The following is a 16,144-nucleotide window of genomic DNA, read 5'->3' as shown; positions in this document are numbered from 1 at the left end:
TTTCTCTTTCACTTCTCCTTTGACTCATGGATTATCTAGAAATTTCTAAATATTGGAGAGTTTTCCAGAGATCTTTTTGGTTTTAATTCCTGATTTAACTCCCTTGCAGTCTGAGGACATACTTTGTATAATTCTAATTCTTTTAAATCGACTGAGACTTATTTTGTTGCCCGGGTACGGCCTATTGGTGAATGTTCTGTGTGTACTTGGAAAGTATTCTGCTGCATTGGGTGGTGTGTTCCTAAATATCGGTTAGGCCAAGTTGGCTGGCAGTGTTGTCCAAGTTTTCTATATCCTTTCTGATTTTGTCTTCTTTTTTTAAAAAATAAATTTATTTAATTAATTAATTTATTATTTTTGGCTGCGTTGGGTCTTCATTGCTGCACGCGGGCTTTCTCTAGTTGCGGCGAGCAGGGGCTACTCTTCGTTGTGGTGCGCGGGCTTCTCATTGCGGTGGCTTCTCTTGTTGTGGAGCACAGGCTCTAGGCGCGCGGGCTTCAGTAGTTGTGGCACGCGGGCTCAGTAGTTGTGGCTTGCGGGCTCTAGAGCGCAGGCTCAGTAGTTGTGGCGCATGGGCTTAGTTGACCCGCGGCATGTGGGATCTTCCCGGACCAGGACTCGAACCGGTGTCCCCTGCATTGGCACCACAAGGGAAGCCCCTGATTTTGTCTTCTTGATCATCAGTTACCAAGAAAGAGGTACTGAAGTCTCTATCATTGTGGATTTGTTTATTTCTCCTTTCGGTTCTATCAGTTTTTGCTTTGTGTTTTGTTAAGCTGTGTTATTAGGTGCATGAACATGTAGGCCCTGGGGTGCAGGGTGGGCTGTGCTCCTGGCCTTTTTACCTCCAGATAAACATTTGGAACAAAGCCAAACACATCAGCCAAGCAGCTTCTTGGTGAGGATGCTGGGGCTGCTCTCTCTTTGCTCACAGCCTCAGCTCCCTAGTGGGGTGGGGAGGTGGGGGTGGGCTGCGAAGAAATCAGAAGTATCTGGAACCTCCCAGAGCTTTGAAAGTCACACTCTGAGTGGGAAAGACAAGGAGAGCAGTGATGGCCAGGAAAGGGCTGGCCTCAGGATTTTAACGTCCCCTTCTGTGTTCCGGGCTCTCCCCATAGCTCCTGGAAAAGTTTATCTTGTCGGAGAAAGAATGGGAGCGGGAGAAGGCGGTCAACCTCCACCTCCATCTCGTGCACATCTACGTCCAAAGCGTCGGTGTCTGCGTGAGTCCAGGAGCCCCCGCCCCCCCAGCCTGCCGCCCTGACACCCGCAGGGAAACGCCTGTCTGTATCCCAGAAGAGGAAACACTTCGGAAATCAAGTTCTGCCCCCCGGAGAGTCCCTTGGGAAGAGGCTGCCTCACTCGGCAATGGCGAAAGAGACTCTGGGAGATGCTGGCCCTGGGGCTCGGGGGTGCTGAGGAAGAGGGTGGGCCGGGTTTGGTGTGGCTCCGGGTTCTGTGGGGCCTGAGGTTCACACGGGGTGAGGACTCTGTAAGGAAAAGGGGCACACAACTGTGAATACCATACTGCTTAGGAAAGTGAGTATTTACTTAGAATGAGAAAATAAATCACTACAAAATCACAAATTTCACAAAGCTTGACAAATACCACTAACATCATGAAATCTAGAAAAGCAACAAGGTTTTTTGCTGATCGAGCACGTGACACAGCTCCATGAGACCTCTCTTCCTACATTTGCTGGCCTCGTACTCTTTGACTGTCTGGTCATCAGGGATGGCGTTGGCAGGAGGACGATGGTGTCCTGGAGCCGGGGTGTGGGGACAGGACTCGCATCTTGGGGCTGGTGAAGAGTGAGAGCAAGGTGGGCAGGCCTCCAGTCCTGGAGCACCATTGAGTTGGGACCCAGGCCCAGTAAAGCGAAGCTGGGGCCAAGACTAGTGCTAAGTGACATTTGAGGCCAGGTCCCGTGCTGAGTGCACCACCTGGATTCTCTGTCACAATTCTCAGGTCACTCCCTGAAGGAAGGGGCACCGTCATCATCTCTGAAGATAAGGAACAAGAGGACCCGAGGCTAAGAACCTACCCACGTCACACAGCTAGTGAGCAGGGAAGTCCAGATTTGAAGCCAGGGCTCACTTATAGGAGCGAGGCAGGTGCCCAGACATAGCACCTGGCCCCAGCCTGACAGGGTGTGTCCTGGGCAGACGCCTCAGATCTTGGCTGCTCGGCCTCCCGGGGCCCAGCCGTGGGACCTGGGGATGGAAGCTCGGGCTTCCCAGACGGGTGCTTTCAGAGCAGGGTTCACCCTCTCTGGCCACTGGTCGCACTGCCCTTGGTGTGCTCGGCTGGACAGAGCGTGTGAGCCTTGAGGTCTCCCGTGCCTCAGATCCCTCTGCAGCTGGGGCAGTTTGGCACTCTGGTCGGACTCATCGCCCCAGGCACCTGTGACTCGCACAGAACCCGCCTGGCCTCCGTGGAAGCCCTTTCCAGCCTCCTGGATCTTCATGGTACGGAGAGGGTACCGACACCAGGGGTGTCGGCTATGGGGCTGTCCTGGAGGGGAGTGTGGTCCCTCTGCATAGACAAACAAGTGTGACCAGCAGGGATGGCGGAGGGGGTTCACAGCTCACTGGGAAGCCATGGAAGCTTCTGGAAGGAGAGCCTCCTTGGGTCACCTCGACTCACTGAGGGCATGTGCTGGGCACTGAGGGGCCCCAGTGGGACAGGGTCAGCTCACAGATACCAAGGATGCGGCAGAACTGGCCAGCGATGAGCTCAGAGGGGGATGCGGTGGGGAGACCTTCAGGCGGGGAGCGTTGACCTCTGCGGTGGCCACTGGAAGTTGGCAGAGCACCCACCTGAGCTGTGCACAGAGGGGCGAGGCAATGAGTTAGGATGCCCAGATGCTGGAGGGTAGTCCAGGCCTGTGGAACCAGGGCGCCCCGAGGGCTGGGGCAGGAGGCCCCCACGATGGGGACCCTTTGTCCTGACCGATGGTGTCTGAAATTGTACTCCCACCAGCAAGCCAGACCTGGCCCTCCTGGGGTGCTTCCAAGGAGTTGGAGCTTGTGAAATGTAAGGCGGAGCTGCAGGGCTCGGACGTGGAGAAGGTTTTCGGCGCGTCTTCCAGAATCGCCAAGGTGACGAGGGGAAGGTTGTGTGGGCCGTAGTCTCTGGGGGCCTGGGCCACCTCTGGGGGCTGGGACCTTGCTCAGCCTGGCTGCTCAGCCCCCATCCTCTTCTGGGGGTCATGGCTTCCACGGCCCTTGGTCCACCTCACGCCATATGTATTTAAATGGCCTGTGATGTGTTAAGATCCCTACTGTGGCGCGTGGCATATGGTAGGTGCTTAAAGGACCCCAGCTGTGTTCTCGTTGTCCCTAGCATGTGCTACACTGAGGGGGCTCCAGAAAGGATTGAACACGAGACCCTGCCCGCAGGTGTCAGCACACGGGCAGGCTGCTGGCACACTGCTGACTGAAAGTGTCCAGAGCCATCCAAACTCTCAGGGTTGCAGAGCGATGAGGTCTCTTCTGCCTCAGGGCCCAGAGGGGGCTCTGTGCAGTGGGAGGCTTGTGCGTCGGCAGCGAGGTGCAGGACACACCCCGAGGGAAGGCAGCGAGGATCTGGGGAGGAGCTTCCTGTGTGGAGTTCAGTGGGGTGGGAGCAGGGGACGAGGAAAGGGAGGCGTTGGCGTGCATCCCTGTGGCCTTGACGCTGAGTGACATCCAAGCAGGCCTGTGACTGAGACGCGAGAGGCTGGGGGGCTGGGCGGCGGGGAGGAGGCTGGAGCAGCGCTTTGAGAGAGGATGCGGCTGGGCTGGGGCTGTGACATGGAGCGGAAGAGCGGAGACTGGCGGGCAGGGGAGTCCTTGGGCTTGGTTGTCGGACCCCGGGAACAGCCTGCTCTGGTTGTAGGTGGTGTGCTTGCAGTTTAGCTGCGATGAGGTGGCCCCGCTCGTCCAGAAGCTCTGTGAGAACATCGGGGCCATGAACCTCCAGCATGACAAGGCCTCCGTCACCTGGATAGGCACCGTCCTCCAGATGTGGGCCAAGGAGCTGGAGGACACGGTGACAGGGCTGTGGCCAGGTCACCTGGGGCCTGCGGCTGCCTGGTGCACCCAACCTAGAGGGCCGGGCAGGGGCCCAGCCCTGTGTGCTGAGGATTCTCCAGCCCCGCCCCCAAGTCCATGGTTGTAAAGAAGAGGAGGAAGTAGGGTTCTAGAACAAGAAAGAATATGTTGAAGGTGACTCGGTCAGTAAGTGGACGACGGGCTGGAGGCCCGAGGCTCGCTCTCCTGGAGCACAGCCCCTCCTGAAAATTGGATAAAATCCTGGAAGGGACCAGAGGATGCATTGGAAGGGGTGCTGAAGGTTTAACCTACCCAGCGTCCCAAGAGAAGGGGTGTGCGGTGGGGTGAGGGCAGGAGGTCCATGAGGGCCGGGCTGCCCGGTGATGCCCCACCCCTTCCCAGGTGGCGGAGATCCTGGGCGCCATCCTGGTCCACCTGCTGGTAGTGGATCACCCGGACGTGCGACACCCCCTCATCGAGGGCATCCTTCTGCTGGCGCACTACCACCAGGAGACCGTCCTCACGTCCCTCCTGCCGCAGCCCCTGCCCATGGAGAGGTGGGTGCCCTGGGTGTGGGGTCACCCAGACTGTGCCCGACTCGCCGCCGCCGGCGTGTCCCAGAAGACCGGGGCCCGTCCGACCCTGGGGTGGGTCAAACCCTCTCCTTGCTTCTCCGTGGGAGGTGCAGCCTCTGGGAACCTCGGACCCGGAGCCTCAGCATTACAGCTGCATCCTATCAAGCTGGAGTTCGGATCCCACAGTGTCTTACGTGTCCTGGCCACCGGCTCTGGGCTCTCCCTTCTGCAGCCCTTTCCTCCCTGAGGAGGACAGAGCTCCGGGCTGGATAGACCACAGGACATGGGCCCCAAGGCCCGAGCAGACCACTGGAGAAGCTCCGCTCTGTCTTTCCTCCTTTCCAAATGGGGCCCTGAGAGGGAAGTGACTAGTCCAGGTGCCCAAGGGATGAAATGACAGAGCCTCAGGCCCCTCAGGTGGCCTCACAGTAAAGCAGTGCAAACCCTCCTTCTTGCGTCATTTTGATGAACAGTGCCCAGTCCCTGTGTCTCTGTCACAGCACCGCACAGGCAGCTGGTAGGATCTCACCAGTCTAGGGAGTGAGTGTGCTGGGATGGAACTGGAATTCCCTGAGGAGGGCCCAGAAAGGGGTGGGCAGGCGTCCCCAGAGCAGCAGAGACCAGGGAGCAAAGGGCAGCCTTGAGACTTGGTGGAGAGAGACGTGGCAGATGGCACAGAAGATGCTGTGAGCAGAGAAAAAAGTTTCGAGCACAGGTGTCAGATCCAGAATCTCCCGGGCTGCCCTGTGTGAACTGCAGGCCTGGCTCTGCCGTGGAGCTGCTTCTCATAAGGTCAGCCCTGCCCCGGGTCCGGGTAGGATGGCAGTGCAGCAGGTGGCTTGATTTAAGGAGAGTTAGCCCCTCTCAGCAGTGCTGAGTGGGGCCTCTGGCTGACTGGCTTTCACTGTATTGGTTAGCTATCGCTGTGTAACAAATTGCCACCAACTTGGGAGCTTGAAACTGTTAACAGCCATTTATCATCTCCTGGTTTGTGTGGTCAGGAGCCTGGGCTCAGCTGAGCTGGGGCCTTTGCTCAGGGTCTCAAGCCCGAGTCAAGGTGCTGGCCGGGCTGCGTTCCTTTCTGGAGCCCAGGTCCTCCTTCAAGCTCGCATGGCTGTTTCTTGAGTTACAGGACTGAGTTCCCACTCTCTTGTTTCCTTACACTCCTATGTTTTCTTTCTGAGAAGTTGTTGTGAATGAGCGTGTTGTGCCCACCCTTCCATGCAATTCCTGCCACCAGGCCCCAGCTGCATCTCGCCTTCCCCCCTCAACAAAACTCACCTCCACACTCGTGTATTTGGTTTTGTGGATTCAAACAGGCAGGTTGATCCTGCTGGACTCACGGTTTTAGCCCTTCAGAGCCCACCAGACCCCACCTGCCTGTACCTGTGCACAGAGGCTCATCGCATCACTGTGCCGGGAGCCCTTCCCTTCTCAGCAGGGCCGTGGGCTTGGACTTGGGGATCGGGAAGCTGGCTTCAAGCTGTAGCCTGGCATGTTGTCTGACCTCTGCGGGCCTCATTTCCTCTTCTATGGAAATGGAGATGAAGGCGCCTTCCACACACATGTGTTGGGAGGAGTAAGTGAGGCACACCAGCAAGCTGCCTGGTGCTCGCCTGACACACCTGGGCACTGGGAGGCTATGACCGGACATGTCCACAAAGTCATCACACAGCAGGCCCGGTGGGGACTCCCGGGGTCACCTAGCAGCAGAGCTGGGGCTCCAGAGAGGGGCTGCGGCTTTCCCGGGAGTACCGTGGGCGGAGGCGTGTCTCTGAGCGTGGAGTCGGGACCCGGCTTCTGGTTGTGCAGTCTTTGGCGGCTCATTCCACCTCCTTGAGATCCAGTCTTCAGAGTCCAGCCCCTACTCAGGGGGCCGCCTGGGAGTCCACAGGGGCTCTGACCTGCCAGGGCACATGGCCCCAAACCCACAGTCCTTGTCCCCTGTCTTTGGCTAGCCACCTGACGGAGGTGTGGCTGACCGTGGCTGAGAACTTGCCCTTTGCCCGGATGATGCTACACGCGCTGATGGGTCAGCTGCAGTCGAGGTTCACGCCCAGGGCCGACGCCACCTCCAAGGCTGACATCTGGCACCTGGCCGCGGTGGTCCCTCTGAAGGTGAGTCACGGGGCGCGCCCTCCTTGGCGCCTCAGTAGGAGTCCTCATACCTCCCACCCTTCCATCTGCAGACCCTGTGCACCATCCACCTTCTTATTGAGAAGATGGACCAGGATGACAAGCTCCTGGACCTCTTCCCGGACCTCATCTACACCCTCCTGCTGCAGCTCGGCAGCAGCCAGGGGCCAGAGGCCACGTCGCCCATCCTGAAGATGTGGAGACTCGTCCACACGGGGACCCTCCCTGAGGAGATCAACCTGCAGAGGTGCTCTCGAGGGTGGGGGCATGCGTGGGGTGTAAGGCAGAGGGCCTGGGCTGGACGCAGCCTCTTAGAAGTCACTGAACTCCAAGCGTCACCTACACCCAGAGGCCCTCATCTTCCCTTCCTGGTGGGGAGAACTTTCTGGAAGCTGATCTTACGATCTTCCTTCCCATGAGTCCAGCATGGTGTGGTTTTCGGAGTTTGCAGATCACCGTCTCACAAGATTGCTCTTGGCCCCTTGACCGAGGCCCTGCGTATATTGGGTGCCCCTTCACAGACCTGGGTGCGGAGCTTACCTGTCTGAGGTTCTGTGGGTGCTCCCGGTGGGGTAGCCGCGTCCTGATGGGGCCCTGCCTTCTTCCAGGATCACGATCAAATACATGCAGCTTTTGTTCCGGAAACAACAGCGAGCCGCTGCTTCGCACCCTGGAAGAGCAGGGCGTGTGGACACTCCTGGAAAGCAGCTCCACATTCCTGCAGGGAGTGAGCCTGCTGGCCAGGTGGGCACCCAGCTCCGCGGGGCTCCATGTCCTTGATGGAAGGTCTGGGTCGTGGCTGCATGCCTCGCTCCGGGGGGTTGCCACGTTGACCTGCATCCCAGGCTCTGGGTGGCAGGAGGGTGCAGGGCAGAGGGAATCTTTTCTTCCAGCCCTTCCTGCTCCAAGGCAAGAAAGTGAGGTCCGAGGTGGGTGGGGATGCCCGAGGCCACACGGGGCTTCTGAGCTGGGCCAGGATGGCAGGACTGGGAGCTCCTTCCCGGGTCCTGAGCTCTCCTGAGTGGCCCTCATTCTGGTGCCCTTTTATGAAAAGCAGATGGAGAGTCTTCAGTGACCCCCTGGCCTAGGAGCTCTGCCCCCTGGGCGCCCTGCTGCAGAGCAGCTGTGCTCGGCAGGAGCTGCGAAGTCCCCACTGCGGTGCTGTCCCTGCAGGCTGTGCGTGCAGAACGCCGAGGGCTACCGGCAGAGGCTGTCGGAGCTGGTGCTCAGGGGCGTGGCCTCGGAGGCCCTGAGCTATCGCATCAGCAGCACGGCGGTCTGCGTGGAGGTGAGGCCGCGGTGCCAGCGCGGAGGGCTGGGCGGGCGGGGCGGGCCAGGTTAGGGTGGCGCTGTCCTGGGGGCTCATCTCAGGGCAGGCGCACAGGCTCTGAGTCAGGGGTCGGGGGCAGGGGCGGTTGGGCAGGCGAACATCCGTCATCTGTGTGTGCGTTCACTCACTCACTCCTTCATTCGTTCATCACGTGGATAATTCGGGGCGGGCACTGTGGGGAAAGAAGGGCTGAGACCCGGCCTGTGCCCTCAAGCATGGCAGCCAAGGGATGTGTGACGTGGTGAGTGCCAGCAACACCCGGGGGCCAGAGGAGGTCTTCCCTGGGGAAGGCCTTGCAGGAGGGCTCTGAGCGGCGAACCAGGCTTTGCCAGGCAGGAAGGCCGGGAAGGGAGTCAGAGCCACTGGGGCCCAGCGACCCTTCCATGCAGCTGCGGCACTTATGGGGTCCTGAGGGAACTGGCCAGAAACCTTTTAGGAGAAATTTTCTTGGCTGCCTGATGCCCAGTATGTCGTAAGAAGCAACCTTTGGCCTGCTGCAGGGGCTGGCAGACATGCTCTGTAAAGGGCCAGAGAATCAATTTTCAATTTGGGGGCCACCAATTTGGTGCTAAGCTTTCTTACGTTTTAATAAAACACACTCATATGTGTGCGTGCACACACAAGACACGCATGCACACACGCGTGCCAGAGGGCTCCCTGTAGGCCTGAGTCCCTGGCATCTTGGGTGCTAGAACAGTAGTGACTCTCTGAGTCCCAGGTGAGTGGAATCCATGCTTCTTGTGCTTTTCTGCTCAAACACAGTGGGCGTGGCTCTTGTGCTCAGTGGCCATTCCCATCCTGTTAACTGAAGAAATAAATGACGGATGAGTGTATTAATATAGGTCACACTCACCTAGGATTTCCCACGTATTTCCTCATCGGATCCTCACAGCGACCCTATGAGGCAGGTACTGGCGTCGCCCTCTTTTTACAGATGGGGAAACTGAGGCTCAGAGGGGTTGAGGCACTTGCCAGGGCCCCACAGCTGGCAGGCGGAGGAGCCCAGAGCTGGTCCTGGGAGGTGGGGCTCAGAATCCTCTCCTGTTCACAGAGAGACAATTCCACGCACTGAATGTCACCACACGTCCTGTTTTGTGGCTGAGAAATGGGCCTCTCTGAGGGGTAATTGTAAGAAGTTCTCCTTTCCAGGTCATGAGTGTCCCGATCCTGTACCAGGAGAAGCTGCTGAAGCCGGCAGTGCTGATGCTGGAGAAGGGTGTGGACCAGGACGTGGCCCTGCGGGTGCTTTCCCCACGCGCCCTCGGCAACATGGCCCTCCGTGCCCCTAAGAAGGTCTGAGGGGCCGATGCCGGTGTGTCCCGGGGAACCAGGCTCGGGCTGATGGCTCCCGTGCCCCCCAGGTGAGGCAGTACCAGAAGCTTTTACTGGAGAAGTGCCTGTGCCCCCTGAGGGGGCCTGTGAGCACCAGCGTGACCTCCGAGGGCATGGAGACCCTGGCCAAGGTCCTGGCTGAGCTGCGGGAAGGGGACGTGGGGTCCGACTTCCATGCCATCTCCGAGCGGTGCAGAGCCTTCTTTGACCACGTGAGTCTGCACTGGAGCCTTGCTCAGCCCTGGCCCTCATGGGGGCCCCTCAGAAATGGCTGCTGAGTGGACGAGTGGCCACTTCTAATCCCCTAAAGAAGAGACGCACCCTGGAACAAAAAGGGGTACAAGGTCTGACTTGTTGCTGATGTTTCGATTGGCTGATCATGGCATCCGATAAAAAATAAAAGATCTTGTTCTAGAGCCCATGGGACCCTTCTCCCCGATTTTAATTCCTCACAGCCACAGATGCTCTTTGGACAGCTGTGGCATGCGAGATGGGGACTCCGCTAGGCGGCGGTGGGCAATCAGATCCAGCGCAGCCGTCATCTAGGGAAGAGAAGATCACAAACACCAGAATAACGCCCAGTCCCGAGAGCCCTGCAAGAGAGACTCCATCCTGATCCCAAGCCTTCTGGGAATGACCCAGAAGGCTTCGCAGGGCCCGAGGCATTTAAGAGGGTCCACCTCTTAATGGCTGTGGTTTTGTTGGGCTTCCTGCTTCCCAAGTTTCAGAAATTGTTTGTCCACCTCCGCTGCAGGAGAGCGAGCTACTGCATTTAAAAGCCTTCGTCCTCTTCGGGAAGCTGGCAAAGGTGGTCAGGATTTCCAAGAAGCATTTCTTCAAAGAGGAAGTGAAGAAAGCCTGGGTCCCCCTCATGCTGCAGGATCCCTGCTCCAGTGCAGCCCAGGTGAGACACACCTGGGCTTTGTGTACAAAGTCCAGGGCCCGCTGTCCCCAAAAGGAACACACGCTTTGGGGCTGCCAGCCCGGCTAGCTGGGGTGTCCTCTTCCTCGCTCAGTCTTCCCGAGACCCCAAAGGCCATGATCTGCTGGTTCCTCGCGCCAGGCTGGGAAAGGCACCAGTCGAGATGACCCACAAACCGGCTTATTGAGGAATCTGGGCTCTGGGGCGGGGGGAAGCATGGTGGAGTTTCCTTCTTCTCCAGGGGCCTTCACCAGCCGCCCTTTCTTTTACCAGATTCTATAAGTTGCTTTCCCTTTTGGGAATTATGACTCGGTCAGGTTTAACACTCCCCTTAAATCTGTCCTCTCTGGCTCCCTGTGGGGCAGGCTCGTGCTGAGGTTGCCGGGAACACTGGAGGGTGCCTAGCTTTCCCACCCCTTTTCTCCCCCTTCTCCGAGGCCCGGCTGCTCTGTTGCTTTGGGGTCGGGGGAGGCCCACACCCCCTCGCTTAGCTCCCGCCTCTCAGGCTGACACTGGCTGCCTGGGGACACACGTGTATGGAGCCCCTCGCCCCCTGTGCCGCCCATGACCCTGACCTCTGTCTTCCCTGCTCCCTGTCTCCATGTGTGGACTGGGGAGGGGATGGTGGCTGAGATGAGGGGTGGTCCTGCCGCCCCTCAGGAGCCGTGGGGTGCGGCTGGCCCCAAACGAGGCGTCCTCAACAGAGCGTGACCAACTACCGTCTTAACCCCGCTTCTGGGGCCACAAGCTTAGTCCCCTCAATCTTGCTGCTGAGAGCTGAGGCTTCCACGTAGGGGTGGGGATCGAGGTAGGAAGTGACAGCACACCCAGAAAGGTGACCGAGAGGGTTTCATGAAGGGGCCACAGAGAGGAGAGACCAACACAGCTTGGGGCCCCAGCGGGTGCTGCCCGTCCTACTCCCGGGGGAATAGACACCCCAGCCTCCCTCCCGGCCCTCCAATCAGCATCTTCCTGTGCCTAACCCCACCGGAGGCCGGAGACTGGGGGGCCTGGTTGCTGCAGGGCACAGGGACAGGCAGAACCGGTGGAGGGGATCTGGGGGGGATGAGAGAGCTCACTCCCATCGTGGCAATCGCAGCCAGGCCCCTGACCCCAGTCTCCTGGAGGGGCAGGTCCCTGGCGGGGCTGCCGAGGGCACCAAGGTGCTGGCCAATGGCTGAGGGGGCGAGTGTGGCTGCACCGCTCCCAAGGGGTTTTAGTAACTGTGCACACAGGCGTGACATGGGCTGGGGGGCCTGGGTCCCAGGCATCCTCCCAGGGCCCACCAGCCCGCCCTTCTTTGGCTCTCTGAGGCTTTTGGGGGCCGCCCTCGAGTTTACTGACGGAACGCCAGTCCTGGCAGCCCCACCCCTTGTGTGAACCCCCTGGGTCTGCCTGACACCTCCCCTGCTGTCCTGTCCTGTGTCCCTCTAGGCCTGTGTGGCTACCATGTTTCAGTGTGTGCACTTCTGGGGCTGGAAGGCCCTGGAGAGCTCCTCGGACCAAAGTGATGCCATTGCCCCCAAGGACATGACCAGTTTCCAGATAATCCTGTGCTCTGTCTTGGTGAGGAAGCTGAGGGGGGATGGCCCCATGGGAGGTGGCCCCCGGGGGCTTGGGGCTTCATCCTGTGACCTTGCGTTCACCTTCTGGACGTGAGGTGTTGAGACCAGCTCTGTCCAGCAGAAAGAGAATGCAAACCACATACATACCCATTTTTAAGATTTCTGTTAATGTGAAAAGAGGTGAAACCAAATTTAATAGTAGATTTTATTTAACCCAGTAGATGCAAATCATCATCATTTCAACATGCAATCAATATAAAATTATAAATGTCATGGTTTACCTTCTTGGGGTAGTGTCTTCAATATCCGGGAGGCACTTTACACTTAATTCAGACTAGCCACATGTCAGGTGCTCAAGGACCAGGTGTGGTCAGTGGCTACCATATTGGACAGTGCAGGTTGTGGGCAAGTGTAATCTCTCTGGGCCAGAGAGGAATAACTGAAGACTGAAGGTCCTTAAGTTGCTCAGCTACAAATCTGCTGTGTGACTTTGATATGTGCACTTGCCCTCTCTGGGCAGACCCTTCAGCCTCAGACAGATGGGACTGCTCTTTGTGAGCAGCTGGTCTCCAGGACCTCATCCTCCATGGCTCTGGGTGCCACTTGTTTTTTGCAGACTCAGAGAAAGCCTGCCGTTCTCTACAGCTTCTTGCTAGAAACAATGACATATGTTAAAAGTAACTTGTCAAGGATCAGAATCGCTGCATGTAACCTGGCAGGTGAGCAGGCAAGTGTTTCCTGATGCAGGAGGGAGCTTGAAGGCCATCAGGTCAGACCCAGACCTGGAGCAGGGGGACAGGTGTTGGGACCTGGGTTCAGGTGGAAGTCCCTGTCTGTGTGTCCCAAGGAGCTTCCTACACGCCCTATTCTCAACTAAGCATCCTCAACTAAACCCTCAACAGGGACCCTCCTAAGGTGAAACCAAATCTCTCACTGACCTAATATTCGTGTGATGAACATTTCCTGGCTATCATTTCAGGAATCTTTATGAAGCAGATGTCTGCACGTTACCTGAAAAAGCTGGACTTTCCTACATTACGGAATTGTAAGTAATGGAGACTCAAGTATGAGTCAAAAATGAGTCCACTAAGCTCATTTGGGAGCTTAGGGAAACTGCCTGAGGGGAGAGGCAGCTGACCCTGGTTGTCTTTGGGGGTAGGGGTGTAGCCAGGGCACAGAGAGGTGGGTGAGCGGGACGTGCGATGGGCTTTCCAGCAAGACAGCTCTGAGGGCTCCCTGTGCTCTCTGCCCGCTCCCTGCCACACACTTTGATGAAATAACTCGCCCTGATTCATATGGCCAATCCACACAGCAGTTGGGTCCTGTGGGTGGTCTTTCTGTCCCTGTTGACGTAACGGAAGCCCCCAGAGATGGGAGATGTGTGTGGAGACGTGGCTGCACCTGCCACCTTCTGAATTCACACACAGTGGGGTGAAGTCCACAGCCCCTGTGAGCCCCTCGCCCCGCAGTCAGCTCCCCGGGCAGGGCTTTCATCAGCACACACTGCCCAGGGCAGGCGGAGGGCGCGGGCCTGGCCTCGAGGGTCCCCATCCTCTCCTGATTAAGCTCGCTCTCAGCTCTCCAGGAGCTACAGCTGGACTCGGATCCTGGGGTCCGGAGGGCATCCCTGGAGACTCTCAGAATCTTGGATACCTGTAGTCATCACTGGCTTTTGGCTTCACCCTAAGGAATTTCCTAGGTGGTCTGACTACAGAATGTACCTGCCTCTCCCCAGCGTGCCAACCCCACCACAGCGATGCAAACCACTTTTAATTTAGTTTGTAAGAAAAGCATTGTTCTTAAATAATCAGTGTCCCTTTCTTTCCTCCCATTGAAATAAACCTCCCTCGCCATTTGGAGAGCAGATTCCTGACTGTAAGGTGATGTCGCCCCAGAGCCAAGACAGTGGGACAAAGGGCAACTTCACTCCCGCTTCCCCCGAGTGTGTGTACGTCCGGCAGCTCCTCTCAGCCCAGAGGATCTGGAGCCCCCCTTGTGTCTTCACCGCATTTCAGCTCCACAGTTCCACCCATGTGGATGGTGTGTCCATTGCCAGGCACTGTGCTGGGGTAACCAGAGGAGCCCAGCTGCTGTCTGGACTCTGCTTCCAGGGACCCCGCTCTTAAAGGGACAGGAGGCATCTACCAGTGACCATGATACGCATCATGGTGAGGGAGGGTGGCCGCCAGTGGGGGCAGTGCTGGTGCCCGTGCAGCGCACAGGGAGTATGCACAGCCAGGAGGTAATCCGGGGGGGTTTCAGAGAGGAAGTGACACCACACCCTCTACCCTCACCCTTTCCACATCAGGGCCTGCTGGACCAGGATGGGGAGGAACCCAGCAAGGCCTGGAGCAGAGCCCAGCAGAGGGTCAAGAAGGAGGAATTATCTCCAAGCCCAAGAAACAAGCAGGCACCACCCTGGGCACCATGGGCAGAGGTGCTGCTGAGCAGTCCCGGAAATGAACCTGCACCAGAGGCTTCTGGGAAGCGTGCTCTCACACTGTTTGGCGGCTCCCGTGGAATAGACAGTGAAGTTATTTCCCGCCAAGTGATGAAGATCGTTGCTGCCGGAAGACTTGAGTCCCACTGACACAGTTGAAAGGGATGTGCCCTTCGGTACAGGTCCTGGGGGAAGCCATACAATTGTAAAATCAGGTCTCTGATCAATTCCCTTAATGCCCCTGCGAAACATTTCCAGATGATTTATCGACCCAAACTCAGAAAGCAAAAATTTAAGACAACATAGTATTGTCTTAAACCTACCCTAGGTTTTCCTTTAAAAGTAATAGAAGCCAGCAAAAATAAAGCATCAACTTTTCTATGTTAAAATATATCTTCTGTACGATAAAATATCATAAAGTCAAACAAGTCGCAGATGGAAGAAGTTACTTGCAATTTATGTAAAACTAGATTGATTCATATAATTGGACCGGCATACAGCATATGCCCACATCAGTAACACAGCAAATTAAAAAGCAGTGTCGAGAGGAGAGCGTGCTGGAAAAGCCAGGCCCCCAGGAGGGCTTGCGAGCTGCAACGCTGTGCATTTCACACCCACAGCAGTGGCGCTGGCTAGTGGCAGCGGTGTGGGGAATGGGACCTTTTATTATTGCTGGATGGAGTGCAAATGGGATTAGGCATTTGGGAGAGGACTTCGGCAATCATCATGGAAGTTGAAGACATGACCAAGTCACCTCTGGGTGGGGCTGCAGGTCGATCTGCACATGTGCACAAGGATGGTGGCTGAAGAGTATTCTTAGCAGCAAACACCCAGTGGGACAGTGGGACACACCAGCTACCCAAGGAACTCTACAATGAGACCCATGTTCATCAGTCAGCTCCTGTCAAATGCAAGCACCTCTTGGTGAGACAAAGTTGCACAGTGCCTACAGCCCCGAGTTATTTATGTGAAAGTTAAAAACACATACCATTCTGTATAGTTAATGGGGTCCTTTATTGGCAGATCCTATAAATTGGCTGAGAGGATCTAGCCAACTTCCTCTAGGCCCTTCTGCCACACCTTCCTCCCCTAGGCGATACAGCATCACAAACTCAGTTTTCCAGCCTCTGGCAGCTAGGCCTGGCCAGTGAGACTTCGCACGACTGCTAGGTATGGAGGGCGGGGGAGGGAGGCCAGGCACAAGCAGTTTGGGGCAAGGATGATAGCTTTCCTGTTGAAGGAGAAATGGGGGTTGTGCTCTTAGGAAGCCGCAGGCACGCGGGAAAGGTCTAGAATTGCAGGGCCATACCCATCCGGTCTGAGCCAGCAGTCCCCTGCCAGCCTGTACTGAGGGAAAATGAACATCCTGCAAGGTGTAAGGCTCTTGGCCAGGCTCTCGGCTCCAGGCAGTGCAGGCCCTCCCAGTTCACAGGGCTCTGGGCTGAACGTGGCCCCCCAGATTCACAAGTGGAAGCCCTAACCCCCAGTGTGATGGTAGCTGAGACAGGGCCTTTGGGAGGTAATTGGGTTTGGATGAGGTCACAAGGGTGGGGCCCCCATGACAGGATCAGTGCCCTCCTAAGAGACACCAGAGCTCCTCCTCTGTCCACATGACACGGCAAGAAGGTGGCTGTCTGCGGGCAGGGAAGTGGGTCCTCCCAGAGCCCAACTGTGCTGGCTCCCTGAGCTCAGTCTTCCAGCCTCCAGAAACAAACTTCTTTTGTTTAAGTACCCAGTCTTTGGTATTTTGTTACGGCAGCCAGAGCTGAGTAAAACACGCAGGTAATGTCCTAGTGAAACAAGATGTGG

General features: G+C 57.2%; 1 protein-coding gene across 1 annotated transcript in view; it reads left to right on the top strand.

Annotated features, from left to right (window-relative positions):
* The window catches only part of MROH2A (maestro heat like repeat family member 2A), a 34,410-nt gene extending 20,673 nt beyond the window's left edge, over positions 1 to 13,737 (top strand). The window contains 17 exon segments of the mRNA XM_067739929.1: positions 1,119 to 1,223; positions 2,349 to 2,469; positions 2,984 to 3,102; positions 3,881 to 4,033; positions 4,438 to 4,592; positions 6,569 to 6,728; positions 6,800 to 6,993; positions 7,355 to 7,390; positions 7,392 to 7,490; positions 7,920 to 8,034; positions 9,226 to 9,369; positions 9,438 to 9,620; positions 10,163 to 10,312; positions 11,765 to 11,896; positions 12,512 to 12,614; positions 12,875 to 12,940; positions 13,473 to 13,737. Of these exon segments, the coding sequence (XP_067596030.1) occupies positions 1,119 to 1,223; positions 2,349 to 2,469; positions 2,984 to 3,102; positions 3,881 to 4,033; positions 4,438 to 4,592; positions 6,569 to 6,728; positions 6,800 to 6,993; positions 7,355 to 7,390; positions 7,392 to 7,490; positions 7,920 to 8,034; positions 9,226 to 9,369; positions 9,438 to 9,620; positions 10,163 to 10,312; positions 11,765 to 11,896; positions 12,512 to 12,614; positions 12,875 to 12,940; positions 13,473 to 13,594 (2,157 nt within the window). The 3' untranslated portion in view covers positions 13,595 to 13,737.
* Positions 13,738 to 16,144: the final 2,407 nt, after the last annotated feature.

The sequence above is a fragment of the Pseudorca crassidens genome, chromosome 6 (genome assembly GCF_039906515.1).
Source record: "Pseudorca crassidens isolate mPseCra1 chromosome 6, mPseCra1.hap1, whole genome shotgun sequence".
Lineage (NCBI taxonomy): Eukaryota > Metazoa > Chordata > Mammalia > Artiodactyla > Delphinidae > Pseudorca > Pseudorca crassidens.
Note: the sequence above shows the minus strand (reverse complement) of the source record. Positions and strands in the feature narration are given on the sequence as shown.